The sequence below is a fragment of the Rattus norvegicus genome, chromosome 10, assembly GCF_021556685.1.
Source record: "Rattus norvegicus strain SHRSP/BbbUtx chromosome 10, alternate assembly SHRSP_T2T, whole genome shotgun sequence".
NCBI classification, from domain to species: domain Eukaryota; kingdom Metazoa; phylum Chordata; class Mammalia; order Rodentia; family Muridae; genus Rattus; species Rattus norvegicus.
The window spans coordinates 106,406,023-106,422,871 of NC_141543.1; the positions used below are offsets into that span (position 1 = coordinate 106,406,023).

General features: G+C 43.5%; 1 protein-coding gene across 2 annotated transcripts in view; it reads right to left on the reverse strand.

The window, feature by feature from the left end:
- Cd300ld (Cd300 molecule-like family member D) overlaps positions 1–16,849 on the reverse strand; it is a 32,881-nt gene that overhangs the window by 9,805 nt on the left and 6,227 nt on the right. The window contains exons 3-4 of one of the 2 annotated variants that reach the window (XM_087569206.1): positions 7,891–8,232; positions 1,875–1,997 (exon numbers count right to left, since the gene is read on the reverse strand). In XM_087569206.1, the coding sequence (XP_087425332.1) occupies positions 1,875–1,997; positions 7,891–8,232 (465 nt within the window). 2 annotated transcript variants of the gene reach the window in all.

Below are 16,849 nucleotides of genomic sequence, written 5' to 3' on the forward strand. Positions count from 1 at the left end.
GGTATATGAACTTATATAAGTTTATGCATTTTTGCCTATGTAAAACTTTTTCCTTCTGCAAGTGCTATTCACTTTCCTTGGTGCAATAGAAGTTTATTGCTCCAAACTTCCCCCTAGCCTGACAAGAAGAGGCATAGGGACAAAAGGAAAAAGGCTCTAGCAATTAATCCTCTATTTTATCTCCTGATGGTTTAGAATGAGGTGCTAAGTGCCAGAGACTGCAGTTTCTAGCCTCAGAGGAACACAGAAGACAGGTCAGTTATAGTAGCAGAGCACAGTGACTCAGCCATAGATAAGTAAATCAGATATAGCAACATAGTAACGTAGACTTCGATAAATAAAATTATTATTATACAGCAAACCTAAATCTCTTGTAAGACAAAGTCTTACCTTATCTCGTAGGAAAAGTCTTACTCTCCACTGATTTTGTTCCCTCTCTGCTGTCTCAAGAAGAACCAACAAGAAAGAAGACTAATGCCGGGGCTGCACCCAGCAAGAAACACCATGCCTATGCCTGCAGGCATCTGTTAAATGGTGAGACTTTCAGGGGTTTTGTTGCTGGCAAATTCATCATGGTGCCCTGCAGGCTCAAAGCAGATGGTCATGGGGTTGAAGGCTCCCTTTGCACCAGCAGGTGAGATCTTTAGGAAGCACAAGGCTGAGCAAAAGGACCAAATGGATTGTTCTAGACTTGCAATTGTTTTCATATTTGAACCAGGTCAAAATGTCATGGGTCTGGGAAGAGTGTGTCAGGGCCAGAGGGGAAGAGGCATCAGTCAGAACTAACCCCAACTCCTCCATGCTTCCCTAGAGGAGGCACCCTCAGTCCTAGGGTATCTCTGCCTGAGGAAGGGAACAGCCAGACTTTGGGGGAATTCTCAATACTGATCTGAACTGAGGGGCACAAGGGCACTTCATCTCCTGGCTGAACAGTGGCTAATGGAGATCAGAGAATGTGAGGTTTAGACACAGGTTTGTCTTACAGATGACCTCTGGGATTTCCTCAGAACAGGACTTGACTCAGCACAGCACATGACTCATAACGAACTCAGCCAAGAGATCAGTCTGTACCCTCTGGTCCAGACTTGAGTGACATCGGAATGGAGAGTCACATTCCAGACAGTGTCACAGAACCTCCTGAAGGTGCCACATCAATGTGCCTGACACAACACAATGTCACAGTCCCTTTATACAAACGCTTCAGTGAGAACAAGGGACTCATAAGTATTGGTGATGGTTGGTAACTGTGCCCCAAATTGTACCTCATGCTCATCTTAGGTCACTCTGCCAAGAGCTGTCCTGGTAAGATAATCTTTGGGCAGACAAGGAACTGCATTAAAAGTTATATTGAGTCATAAAGAGATTTATAAACACAGTGCTGTAACAGAAGGTCCTATAGCAGCTGGGCTACTTCCTCTGACCACTATGCCATCTAGAGCCCCAAGACCCCTGCAGGGAGTTGGTATCCCAGGGAGTTCCATGGGGGTGGGGAGATGATTCAGTAGGTAAGGTGCTTGCAGTGCAAAGTGATGACTTGAGTTCAGATCCCCAGAAGTCACAGAAAGCTGAATGCTGCCGCATGCATCTGTAATCTCTGCACTCTTAGGTGAGAGAGGATGCAGAGATGGGGAAGTCAGGGAAGCTCCTGAGACATTTAGCTTGATGTCTGCGCTAGAGAACAAGAGAGGCCCAGTTTCAAATAAGGTGAGAGGTGAGGAGGGGCATGAGAGGTTTCCCTCTGTGTTTCCATGGCATGTGCATATCTCATGGCACATGTGTGCCTCCAGGAGGATTCTCCTTGTCCCCTCAAACTCACAAAGATGCAACAAAATAAAACAACAGAAAGAAAGGATAACAACAAAAATCCCCCAAACCTTCATGGCGGGAATGTGTACACTCAGGCCCAAGCCTGTGATGTTTTTCACAGAAGGAAGCAGATGTTCTGTGTCCTCTTCTCTCAAAGTGGATGGCAAGAGGTCCCAGGGAGACACAGGTCCCTTCAGATAGGACATGACCTTTATCAGGACATTGAGGTATAAAGAGCTCAGGCCTTGATTCTTCCCACCCCTTTGCTGGGAATGTGTGGTCCTGGCACTGTCAGGGTAGGCCACACAGCCCCTGAAGGACAGAGTTGTCTCTGTTCATTTGCACACACTTTCACATTCTGACACACACTGCACAACACACACTGGTCATTGCCATGTACTGACCCTGTATTCTCACTAGGCTGGTTTATTTCATGTCTTTGTCCAGGGCTGTGAAGGACACTCCCATGTTTTGACAGTTCTGTGTCTGCTGAGATCACGGACTCATGATGGGAAAGTAAGGAGAATTGGGAAGGTAGGATTGTATGCAGGTCCTTGTGGTCCCTTCCAAGTCCATTTGAATGAATCCCACAGCACTTGTGCTTGTATCATCGGGAGAGAAACATGCCTGAGTTTCCTGTGAATGGGAGGTTCATGGGACAATCCTGAGAGATGCTTGGCCAAGGTCCTCTTCCCACCTTGGCACATGCTAATCCCCCAGGGGCTAAGCAAGATGGTAAACTCAGCAGAATTGGTCATGTTGTGTGTTCCTCTTCATACTGACACTATGTGCTCAGGAATTCCCCCATGGAGCCTTGCATGAAAGAGCAGAAGGAAGGACCCTGCAGGCCAGGAGTCCCCAGTTCTAGCCTCAGAGGAGGGCCAGGCTTAAAGATACTCCCTGGTGTCAGGAACTAAAGAGACCTCTGTGTTACAGGAGGCTGAGCAGGGACACTGCCTTTGTCAAACACAGGACTTGAGCCTGAGGGATATGTGAGTGAGGGCACAGGTGAGATGTGTCCATAGAAACAGGGGAACTGGGGCACAGTGACTAAGTGCCATATATGTGATTGTGTGTATTTTCTTGCATGTGTGTTGTTCAGTGAGGTGTGTACTTGTGTGTGTGTGTGAGTGTGAGACCAAGATACAAAATTTGTATTGTACTGTTACAGCCACTAGTGCCACAATCACCCCTATGAGTGTATCCTGACTCAAATGACAATGTATGCATGTGGTATGTATAACTATGTAAACTGTTGAGATTATAGTTACATCTGATGTATACAGTTTATATGCATCATGTCTGTAGCTTGTGTGGCACTTGTCCTATGCATAAGTGCATGAGGTATGTATACATACATTTGAGGCATGTAGTATGTATCATGTGTTGTGTGTGTACTATGCAACACACGCATGTGTTATATGTCTACATATGTTATATGTAGACTGTGGGTGGTACATACACATGTGTGTTTCATTAGCACATGTGAGGAATGTTTGCATGTCTATGGTAGTGCACACACATGCCAATGACTCCCGTTGATCCTGGAAGGTTACAATTGTAATGATATATGTGCCTTGGGCAGTCATGCCTTTTCTGTGTAGCTATAAGCCAGTGTAGACCAGCTTGCTTCAAGTGAGTTCTGGGAGGGTGGGCTCCAGGGGTGGCCCTGGCTCTGGGAGCCTCTCTCTCTTGATAGGGGGTAGGACTGGACCATGAGTTGCTCCATATCCCGCTCTTCAAAGGCAGAAGAAAGGAAGGAGGGGAGGCACAGGTGCTGATGTCCCAGAAATGCACCTGCACCCCCATCCCTAACTTCCTGCAGACACAGGCTTGGACTCATAGCTTTTAAGAACAGTTGCTGGCATAGGAAAACCTCAACTCCAGACTGCCACAACCACACAAGTTTGCTTTTTGCTCTTTAGGGAAAATGAGTCAGCATACCCCCAACCCCTTGCCCCGGGCTAAGATGTCTCCTGTCCACTGTAGGTGGCAGGAAGTCACATGATGGCGCTAACAGTCTCAGCAGGAGAGGCAGGGGGGCATGTGTCACAAAAACCCCCATCGTCATGAAGGTGGGGAGCCTGTGTGTGGAAATAGCATCATTCTCTGCAGCAAAGCATAGCTCTGGGGATCTGGTGGACCTGAGCATGACCTTTGGGGACTCAACTAACAGCAAGAAGGTTAGACTGAACTCAGGTGTGTTGATGAAAATTGCTCAGGCTTTTTGCTTTGGGCGGCAAGCAGCAGCCCATCTAACTGGTTCCTGGACAGATCCTGGAGCTTTGGCCCACAGGAGTAGGAGGGACAGTGGGTGAAGGGGGGGCAGATTCTATGTGTGGTTGATGGTACACTGTCAGAGTTAATTCAGTTCCAGTCACTGACATCATAGACATTTCTCTTATTTCTTATACTACCTGACATCTTTCCAAAGAAATAACATGGATTTTTCTTTGTCACATGTATTTGATTTTTGTTAGTTTTAAATTGAATTATTTAAATATTCCATACAGTCTCTCTGTATGGCAGGTTGATTTCTAAGGCTTGATCAAGTGCTATAGATATATGAAAATGTGCTCGGGTGCTCACTGCCACATGCATGTACATCCCCACGTGTATATGTTCTCCACAACCATATGAACACTCACACAATCGCTCACACTCACACACACACACACACACTCAAACATATACACACACACTCATGCACACTCACACACTCACACATAAGCATGTGCTCACACACTCACACATGTGCATGCACATACACATATAAATACATGTACACACATACACATACACCTACCCTGACACACACACATATACACAATCACACACACATAAACACACTCACACACACCCACACATACACATACCCACACTCACACACATACACACACCCACATACATTCTCTCTCACACACACTCACATGCATTGAAACACACACACACACTCACATAGACTCACACACTCACACATAAGCATGTGCTCACACACTCACACATGTGCACACACACACATACAAATACATGTACACACACTCACACATACACATACCCTGACACTCACACATATACACAATCACACACACATAAACACACTCACACACACTCACATACACATACCCACACTCACACACATATACACACCCACACATACACACCCACACATATATACACTCATACATACTCACACACATATTCACATACTTACACACACACACTCCCACATACTCTCACACACTCCCACACACAAACACTCACATATATACACACATTTGCATACACACAGAATTATCTCCTCCCTAGAACCCTTTCTTCATCGCCACCGCATCATTTTCCCATGAAGTGTCTTTGATTAATATTGAGTGGAAAGTACAGATCCAAGGAGAAATCTTTTGTATAACAACAGAATCATGGAAGTTAACTTTGAGAAAGTAGCAAATAATCACATTTGTGGAGAAGAGCTCGTCTGCATGCTTCAGTTTGAGAAGGAGAGTGTTAACGAGGACAGAATGTCTGGGAGGAAAGAAGACAAAGAAGGAGGCCATGAGGGTCAAGCCCAGGCTAACAGTGTAAAATGACCCTGGCTTGCTGACTGCCAGCTGCCGCACAGTTTGGAATATGATGAGGCATAAACCAAGCTTGAGAGCTGTCCATCTCCAGGCTGAGATTAAGGTTGCCTTGGAGGAGACACAGGAATTCAGGATTGGGAACTGGGTGATGCAGGTGTTTATCCTGATGCTCTGAGAAGGAGCTTGGTGCAACTGTTCCCCTCCTCCCAGAGTGATCAGCAGAACAAAGATGGAAGCAGTGTGTGTGTGTGTGTGTGTGTGTGTGTGTGTGTGTCCCCACTAACCCAAGATTCTCTTAAAAGCAGGACACACATTTTGTATGTTCTTAGTGCCTTGTTCACAATAGCCATAGTAAATTAAACTATGCATTTGAAAGCATGTTTCACAGACTGGAAAAATTAGAAACTTATTTCTGTGTCTAGCAAAAGTCTGCTGAGGTACATACTCCACAAAGTCGGGGTTCCAGGCTGTCTCCCTGTTCTGTGCACTCCCAAGAGCTGACTTTGCTTGCACATCTAAGCTAGTCATTACTGCAAGAGTGAGAAAGAGGGGTAGGAAGTGGATGACAAGAGCTCTCCCCAGGCCTGGGGCCGATTCACACTCACCCACACCTGTAAGGACACAGAAACAAACAGAGCCACAGAAACACATGCAGATGCTATGGAGAAAAGAGGAAATTCAGAAGACAACCGTCTTTTCATGACTCTTGCCAAGGTCTGCCCTGAGAAGCAAGAAAGCCAAAAAGAGAAACAACGTTCAGCTACCAGAAGAGGCAGTTTGTAGACACATCCAGTGCTGATCACTGCATCTCCACGGGGACAGATGCATCTGGGAGGTGCCTATTAGGGCTTTTCTGGACATGGGACACCTCCTTGTGTCTCTTAAGGGCCTTCTGTTGTGATAAGAGCCTTTCTAAGGATCAGGATGGAGGTAGGTCCCTCTTAGGGAGAGGAGGGAGTACAGAGAGTAGATGCCTACTCTGGGCTGAATGGCAGACTGGATAAACAGAAGGAAGGGAGGAAGGAACACCAGCCCTTATCCCTCTCTGCTTTCTACTGTGGATGCAATGTGAGCAGACACCTCACAGCCCACCACCCCACCTTTCTACCACAGTGGACTGAATCCCTTTAAACCATGAACCAAAATAAACCTGTTCCTCCTTAAGTGGCCTTTGTTTTGTTATTAATCAGACTAATTATTAAAAAGAGCTGACACATGGTCTCTGGATCGAGGAAGGAGTGCTGGCATTGCTAGTACAGGCCTTTAATCCCAATGCTGGGGGAGGCAGAGGCAGGTGGATCTCTGTGGGTTTGAGGCCAACCTGATCTCAAAGTAAGTTCCAAGATGGCCAAGAATACACAAAGATACCCTATATTGAAAAAAATAAAGCAAAATAAACAACAACAATAACAACAACAAAAACCCTCCAAAACAAACAAAAAATTTAAAAAAGAGAGACAAAAAAATATTAAACAGACATACAGGCTGTCAGTGATTTCATAGGTTATAGTACACCTGTAAGGTTTGTCAACTTGTAACCAACTAGAGAACTCTGGAAGAAAGAACCCTTATTGAGCACTTTCTTCTATCAGGTTGACATGGTGGGCACATAAGCAAGGAACAATTCTTGATTGTGAATTGATGGAAGGGTGTGATGCCATTCCTGGACAGGTGGTCCTGGCTTCTGTAAGAAAACAGGCTGAACAAACCAGGGAGAGCAAATCAGTGAGCAGCGCTAGTCCATGGCCTCTGCTTCAGTTCCTGCCTCCAGGTTCCTGCTGAGTTCCTGAGCACTTCCTTCAAAATGGACTGTGCCATAGAAGCATCAGCCAAATAAAACCTCTCCTCCCAGCATGTTGGCTTTGGTCAGGGTTTTATCCCAGCAACAAAATTACAGACTAGGACAGACAGACAGATAGGTGAATGGACCAGACAGACAGAGAGAGAGACCAGCTTATCTCACCCCTAGACTCAAATACAGATTGGCTTATCACTGTTTGTGACCCACCCAGCCTTTTGACCTCATGATCTAGCCTCAGCCTGTATCTCGGTCCCCCTCCCCCACATCCTCTTTACTGCTCACTGTGTTTAGCCTTAAAAATGCAGGCACCAACTTCTCATTACATGCTCTGTTTAAAATTAATTTTTAATTTAATTTTGGCTTTAGTTTTTTGAGACAGAGTGTGGGGCAGTGGATCAGAAGAGCTGGTAAGGCTGTAGCAAGTTCAGAACCCCAGAAAATCTCATAACTGAGAACAGCAGGAGTTCCAACTAGCTCCTGACCAGTTTCCTGTCCTGGAGCATGTGACCATGACACACCGCTAACACAATAACACAACAACCAGTCAGGTAGGATGAAAACCTAGAGGTCTCCATGATAACGAGGTATCTAGATAGGCCCAGACTGTTTAGCTGATGAGATTCTCTTCCTGGGTATCCCTTCCTTGAGACAGGGTTTCTCTGTGTAGCCCTGGGTCACTTGGGGCTCACTCTGGAATTTTTCTCTTACCTGGGTCAATGCTCACATGAACTTTAAACATGGGATCATATCCAGCTTTCGTAATTCCACACCAGTAAATGCCAGCATCGCTCATCCTCAGGTCCTCCATAGTCACTGTGAAAATGAAGTTTGTCTGGTTGTCCCTCATGGACACACGGTTCTTCTTCACCAAGCACTCTGATGCATCGGTTTCAACGAGAATCTTACAGGAACTCCACTCAGCTCCTCGGCACCAGTACTTCCTGTAATCCTTCCACCATGAGCCATATTGGCACCGCACTGTCAGGGAGCCCTGCTCCTGACCGCTCACCTCCTTTGGTCCTGTGAGTAAATCCTGAGCAGTGGAGCAGCCTGGAAAACACAAAATCACAATCACTGATCTCCTACGCCCAGGGTGGGATAAGACCCCCAACCTCAGTCAGTTTTACTTACTTTGAGATGCCCCTGTGTGTGACACTGAGATGCAGACCAATGCAGAAGTAGGAGGTTAATTTTTTGTCACATCAGGATTGACCCGCAATTAGTCCCTAAGGCAAGTGACTAGAAGGTGACTCAGAATGGCTAGAATACGCAGTTTTTATACTTTTTAGAGGTGCAGTTTACCTCATCAAGGTTACAGTTCAAGCTTATTGGCTAAGCATATTGACCTTTAAATCTATTGGTTAGCAAGTATGGGTAGATCATGACATGCTTTTGAACTGTATCGGGAACTTTCCAGGGTATTAGGTGCCTATCATCCAGTACATTAAAGAATTGTGCATGGAGATTGGAAATTGGCCTAGCCTTGACTCAAGGCCTGGGGGTATAAGGCTGGTGAAAGCCCCTAGAGTCCTTCAGTGGAACCCTACTATGCCAAGTAGAGTTCATGAGCTGAATAATAACTGGTGAAGGGCCTCTCTTTTCCCAAGACAGATCACCATAGTTTTCCTACTGGCTGAAGCATCAAAATTAAAAAAAAATAATAAAAGAACAAAAAAAGAAAAAAAGGTTGAAGACACCAGATATAGCTCTCAGAAGATAAAATGGTGACAATGACTAATCATGGCTGGAGTGGAAGAAGTGTCAGAAGGCCATGTCCACTAGACATGATTCTGCCTTTCTTTAGGTACCCATTACCCTCATGAGGTTCATCTGAAGAATCCACATCCCATGGCCATATACAGAAGCCACTTGTGGTAGTCTTGGCAGTCTCTAGGATGAATGCCTTGGAAGCTGACTGAAAGGACACCAACCATTCAGATTTCCCTACGGTGCAGAGCCCACAGCACACAGACACTCTGCTGTCCTTCAGATCCATGGAATCTGAGTCCAGAGCTCCTGGTAAGGACTGAGGATGCAGCACCATTGGTGCTGTGATTACACAGCGTGCACAAGCAGCATCTATCAAATACCCGCTGTAAACAAAATGATACAGGAGTCTCTGGAGAGATGGCTCAGTGGTAAAGACACTGTCTGCTCTTCCAGAGGTCTTGTGTTCAATTCCCAGCACCCACATGGTGGCTTACAACCACCAACCATCTGATAACCTATTCTGCTGTGTGTGAAAAAAAAACACCTATATGTGTGTGTGTGTGTGTGTCTGTGTGTGTGTGTGTGTTTGTGTCTGTGTGTGTCTGTGTGTGTGTAAAAGAAAGAAAAACCATAAAGGAAGTGCTTCAGGCTATTGACTTGAATACCAACACCACCAAGAACAAAATATGTCCCTAGTGCCACAGGTAAGAAAACAAAAATTGCTGAATGTACTTATTTTAAACCAAAAGGACTCCACCAACAACATGGAGAGCCAGACTGCAGTGTAGGAGAAAATCTTTTCAGACAATGGGTGTGCCAGTTGGAGAGCCATGTGAGGTGGTGAGGGGTATCTGTAACCACAGAGACAGGTGGGTCATGGAGATCACTGACTGCATAGACTGAATCTGTGAGGTCCATGCACACTGGGAGACCAAGTCTAAACAAACAAGGTGGAGAATGATGAAGATGCTAAGTGCCAATCTGTGGCCTCCACATGTGTGTGTGCACCCATGTGTGCACCGGAAAGCACATGTATGCACACACAGAAAGGCAGACACACAAACATTTACACATACATACACCACACAGACACATTTTTTTTCCTCAAAGGAACAAAAGTTAACCTCAAAGAAGCAGAGAACAGAACAGTGGTTATCAGCCTGGGCAGGGTACTAGGGAAGAAGGGAGAGGGCTGACTGCATAGAGGGAGAGTTGTTGGGACAGAGGTGTCTGCCATTTAATGAGAATGACAACTTCTAGTGTTGTATGAGACAGAGAAAAACTATGGTTCACAGTAGATTATTTCAAAATACCTCCTAGAGAGGATTTCACAGACTTGACAAATGGCTTTGATGAAAGCCCAGGCCCTGCTCTGATCCTTACGTCCTGTACCAATGTGCAAATGCCACATTATACCCCATCAGAATTTTTCCTCAAATTGTGGACCAGGCTGGCCTTGAACTCACAGAGGTCCACCTACCTTTGCTTTCTGAGTGCTGACATTAAAGGCATTCACCACCACAGCCAGCCCCTGTAAGTATTAATTACTGTGTCAATTAAAAATCAAAACGTGTCCGATGCCATCCCACAGCTCCTTGCTCCCAAATCCCACAGGGATGAGAGCTGAATACACAGAAGTGTGGACAATCCTGAGACTGCTGGACAGCCTGCCACTTCTGCCCACCTTTGCCCACATCCCTGACCCAAGAGGAAATTGCATAGTGTCTCTGTACACAGGAATATAGGAGGAGTCAGCTGCAGTGACTCACAGTTCAGGTCTGTGCCCGGAACTGAACTGAACAGGTCAAACAGCTTCCTGCACCCAAATCCTGTAGGGGAGAGAGCTTGACCCTCAGAAATGTGGACACTCCTGAGAAATCTGAGGAAACTGTCTGTCCACATCCCCAAGTCAAAAGGAAATCGCCTTGTGACATTTGTGTCCCCTGGGCACAGGAACCTAGGAGCAGTCTTTCAGGACCCTTCTGGTTCCTTCCTGTGCCAAGAGCTGAATAGCCAGTTGCCAGGAGGGCTTACATGCCTGAGAGCAGAGCACTCTGTTCCCAGAACCGGTTGAAAGAAAATAGGAAAACTGGTCTACAGGAGGGTCAAGCCATTATCAGAAACAGCAAGACAAGCTAACACCAGAGACAACATGATGGCAAGAGGCAAGCCCGGGAGTCTAAGCAACAGAAACCAAGACTACTTGGCATCATCAGAGCCCAGACATCCCAGCAAAGCAAATATTGGATATCCAAACACACTGGAAAAGCAAGATTTAGATTTAAAAATCACATTTTATGATGATGATGGAGGACTTTAAGAAGGACATAAATGACTCACTTAAAGAAATACAAGACAACACAAGTAAACAAATAGAAGCCCTTAAAGAGGAAACACAAAAAATCCCAGAAAACAGGAAAACACAGTCAAACAGGTGAAGAATTGAACAAAATTCTCCAGGATGTAAAAATGGAAATAGAAACAATAGAGGAAGCAGGAAGGTAGACAAACTTGGAGATAGAAAACCTAAGGAAGAGACCACCAGTAATAGACGGAAGCATCACCAACAGAAGAAAAGAGAGAGAAGAGAGCTCGGGGCGCTCGTGGATCGGCAGGATTCATAGAGTAAAAGTGGCCATTCTACCAAAAGCGATCTACACATTCAATGCAATCCCCATCAAAATACCAATCCAATTCTTCAGAGGGTTAGACAGAACAATTTGCAAATTCATCTGGAATAACAAAAAACCCAGGATAGCTAAAGCTATCCTCAACAATAAAAGGACTTCAGGGGGAATCACTATCCCTGAACTCAAGCAGTATTACAGAGCAATAGTGATAAAAACTGCATGGTATTGGTACAGAGACAGACAGACAGACCAGTGGAGTAGAATCAAAGACCCAGAAATGAACCCACACACTTACAGTCACTTGATTTTTGACAAAGGCGCCAAAACCATCCAATGGAAAAAAGGTAGCATTTTCAGCAAATGGTGCTGGTTCAACTGGAGGTCAGCATGTAGAAGAATGCAGATCGATCCATGCTTATCACCCTGTACAAAGCTTAAGTCCAAGTGGATCAAGGACTGCCATATCAAACCAGATACACTCAAACTAATAGAAGAAAAAGTGGGGAAGAATCTCGAATACATGGGCAGTGGAGAAAATTTCCTGAACAAAACACCAATGGCTTATGCTCTAAGATCAAGAATCGACAAATGGGATCTCATAAAACTGCAAAGCTTCTGTAAGGCAAAGGACACTGTGGTTAGGACAAAACGGCAACCAACAGATTGGGAAAAGATCTTCACCAATCCTACAACAGATAAAGGACTTATATCCAAAATATACAAAGAACTCAAGAAGTTAGACCGCAGGGAGACAAATAACCCTATTAAAAAATGGGATTCGGAGCTAAACAAAGAATTCACAGCTGAGGAATGCCAAATGGCTGAGAAACACCTAAAGAAATGTTCAACATCTTTAGTCATAAGGGAAATGCAAATCAAAACAACCCTGAGATTTCTCCTCATACCAGTGATAATGACTAAGATCAAAAACTCAGGTGACAGCAAATGCTGGCGAGGATGTGGAGAAAGAGGAACACTCCTCCATTGTTGGAGGGATTGCAGACTGGTACAACCATTCTGGAAATCAGTCTTTAGGTTCCTCAGAAAACTGGACATTGAACTACCTGAGGACCCAGCTATACCTCTCTTGGGCACATACCCAAAAGATGCCCCAACATATAACAAAGACACATGCTCCACTATGTTCATAGGAACCTTATTTATAATAGCCAGAAGCTGGAAAGAACCCAGATGCCCTTTAATAGATGAATGGATACAGAAAATGTGGTACATCTACACAATGGAATACTACTCAGCTATCAAAAACAATGACTCTATGAAATTCATAGGCAAATGGATGGAACTGGAAAATATCATCATGAGTGAGGTAACCCAATCACAGAAAAACACACATGGTATGCACTCATTGATAAGTGGATATTAGCCCAGATGCTCGAATTACCCTAGATGCACAGAATACATGAAACTCAAGAAGGATGACAAAATGCAGATGCTTCACTCCTTCTTTAAAAGGGGAAGAAGAATACCCTTGGGAGGGAATAGGGAGGCAAGGTTTAGAACAGAGGCAGAAGGAACACCCATTCAGAGCCTGCCCCACATGTGGCCCATACATATACAGCCACCAAACTAGATAAGATGGATGAAGCAAAGAAGTGCAGGCCGACAGGAACCGGATGTAGAACTCTCCTGAGAGACACAGCCAGAATACAGTAAATACATAGGTGAATGCCAGCATTAAACCTCTGAACTGAGAATGGGACCCCTGTTGAAGGAATCTTAGAAAGGACTGAAAGAGCTTGAAGGGGCTTGAGACCTCATATGAACAAAAATGTCAACCAACCAGAGCTTCCAGGGACTAAGCCACTACCCAAAGACTATACATGGACTGACCCTGGGCTCCAACCTCATAGGTAGCAATGAATATCCTAGTAAGAGCACCAGTGGAAGGGGAAGCCCTTGGTCCTGTCAAGACTGAACCCCCAGTGAACGTGATTGTTGGCGGGAAGGGCGGTAATGGGGGGGGGATGAGGAGGGTTAGGAGGATATTGGCCCGGAAACCGGGAAAGGGAATAACAATCAAAATGTAAATAAGAAATACCCAAGTTAATAAAGATGAAAAAAATAAAAACCCAAAAACACTCAGGAAATCCAGGACACAATGAGAACATCAAACCTAAGGATAATAGGTATAGAAGAAAGCGAAGACACCCAACATAAAGGGGCAGTAAGTATCTTCAACAAAATTATACAACAAAACTTCCCAACCTAAAGAAAGAGATGCCCATAAACATACGAGAAGACTACAGAACTCCAAATAGATCGGACTAGAAGAGAAATTTCTCCGGTCACATAATAGTCAAAACACCAAATGCACAAAACAAAGAAAGACTATTGAAAGCAGTAAGGGAAAAAGGTCAGGTAACATATAAAGGCAGACCTATAAGTATTACACCAGACTTCTTATCAGAGACTATGAAAGCCAGTAGTTCTTGGGCAGATGTCATACAGACCCTAAGCAAATACAAATGCTAGCCCAGGCTACTGTATCCAGCAAAACTCAATTAACATAGATGGAGAAACCAAGATATTCCATGACAAAACCAAATTTACGCAAGATCTTTCTACAAATCCATCCCTACAAAGGACAACAGATGGAGAACCTCAACACAAGGAGGGAAACTACACCCTAGAAAAAGCAAGAAAGTGATCTCCTTGTGACAAAACCAAAGGAAGAGAGACACACAAACATAATTCCACCTCTAAGTAAAAAAATAAGAGGAAGTAACAATCACTTTTCCTTAATATCTGTCAACATCAATGGACTCAATTACCCAAAAAAAAAAAAAAAAAAAGACATAGACTAACAGACTGGATATGTAAAGAGGACCCGGCATTTTGCTGCCTACAGGAATCACACCTCAGAGACAAAGACAGACACTACCTGAGAGTAAAAGGCTAGAAAACAACTTTCCAAGCAAATGGTTCGGAGAAACAAGCTGGATTATTCATTCTAATATCAAATAAAATTGACTTTCAACCAAAAGACATCAAAAAGATAAGGAGGAAACTTCATATTCATCAACGGAAAAATCTACCGAGATGAACTCTCAATCCCAAATGCCTATGCTTCAAATGCAAGAGCACCTACATTCATAAAAAAAACCTTACTAAAGCGCAAATCACACATTGCACCTTACACAATACTAGTAGGAGATTTCAACACCTCAGTCTCATCAATGGACAGGTCATGGAAACAGAAATTAAACAGAGATGGAGAGAAACTAACAGAAGTTATGAACCAAATGGACTTAACAGATATTTATAGAAAATCCCATCCTAAAACAAGAGGATATACCTTTTCCTCAGCACCTCATGGTACCTTCTCCAAAATTAACCATATAATTGGTCACAAAACAGCCCTCAACAGATAAAGGAAGACAGAAATGATCCCATGCGTCCTGTCAGATCATCATGGACTTAACCTTGTCTTCAATAACAACAATAAAGACAGAACACCCACATATACATGGAAGTTGAACACTCTACCCATTGATAACTTGGTCAAGGAAGAAATAAAGAAAGAAATTAAAGACTTCTTAGAATTTAATGAAAAGAAAGGCCAAATTTATGGGGCAATGAAAGCTGTGCTGAGAGGAAAACTTAGTTCTGAGTGCCTGCAGAAAGAAACGAGAGAGGAGAGCATGTCAGCAGCTTGACAGCACACCTGAAAGCTCTAGAACAAAAAGAAGCAAATACACCCAGGAGGAGTAGAAGGCAGGAAATAGTCAAACTCAGAGCTGAAATCAATCAAGTAGAAACGAAAAGGGCTATACAAAGAATCAACAGAACCAAAAGTTGGTTCTTTGAGAAAATCAACAAGATAGATAAACCCTTAGCCAGACTAACCAGAGGGCATAGAGAGTGCGTCCAAATTAACAAAATCAGAAATGAAAAGGGAGACATAACAACAGAATCAGAGGAAATTAAAAAAAAAAATCATCAGATCCTACTACAAAAGCCTCTATTCAAGAAAACTGGAAAATCTGGAGGAAATGAACAATTTTCTACACAAATATCAATTACCAATGTTAAATCAGGAACAGATAAACCATCTAAACAACCCAATAACTCCCAAAGAAATAGAAGCAGTTATTAAAAGTTTCCCAACCAAAATGAGCCCAGGACCAGATGGATTTAGTGCAGAATTCTATCAGACCTTCATAGAAGGCCTCATACCAATACTGTCCAAACTATTGCACAATATAGAAACAGAAGGAACACTACCAAATGCCTTCTATGAAGCCAAAATTACTCTTATACCTAAACCACACAAAGGCCCAACAAAGAAAGAGAACTTCAGACCAATTTCCCTAATGAATATTGACACAAAAATACTCAATAAAATTCTTGCAAACAGAATCCAAGAACACATCAAAACAATAATCCATTATGACCAAGTAGGTTTTATCCCAGGGATGCAGGGATGGTTCAATATACAGAAACCCATCAATGTAATCCACCATATAAAAAACCACAAAGATAAAAACCACATGATCATTTCACTAGATGCTGAGAAAGCATTTGACAAAATTCAACACTCCTTCGTGTTGAAAGTCCTGGAAAGATAAGGAATTTAAGGTCCATATCTAAACATAGTAAAAAGTGATATAAAGCAAACCAGTAGCTAACAGTATACTAAATGGAGAGAACATGGAAGCAATCCCACTAAAATCAGGGACAAGACAAGGCTACCCACTCATTCCCTACTTACTTAATATAGTACTCAAAGTCCTAGCCAGAGCAATCAGACAACGAAAGGAGGTCAAACAGATACAAATTAGAAAGGAAGAAGTCAAAATATCACTATTTGCAGATGATATGATAGTATACTTAAATGACTTAGAGAACTACTAAGCCTGGTAAATAACCTCAGCAAAGTGGCTGGGTATAAAATTAACTCAAACAATTAGCCTTCCTCTATTCAAAAGATAAACAGGCTGAGAAAGAAATTAGGGAAATGACACCCTTCACGATAGTCCCTAATAGTATAAAATACCTTGGTGTGACTCTAACCAAGCAAGTGAAAGATCCGTATGTCAAGAACTTCAAGTCTCTGCCGAAAGAAATTGAAGAAGATCTCAGAAGACGGAAAGACCTCTCATGCTCATGGATTGGCAGGATTAATATAGTAAAAATGGCCATTTTGCCAAAAGCAATCTACAGATTCAATGGAATCCCCATCAAAATTCCAACTCCATTCTTCATAGAGATAGAAAGAGCAATTTGCAAATTCATTTGGAGTAACAAAAAACTCAGAATAGCAAAAACTATACTCAACAATAAAAGAACTTCTGGGGGAATCACCA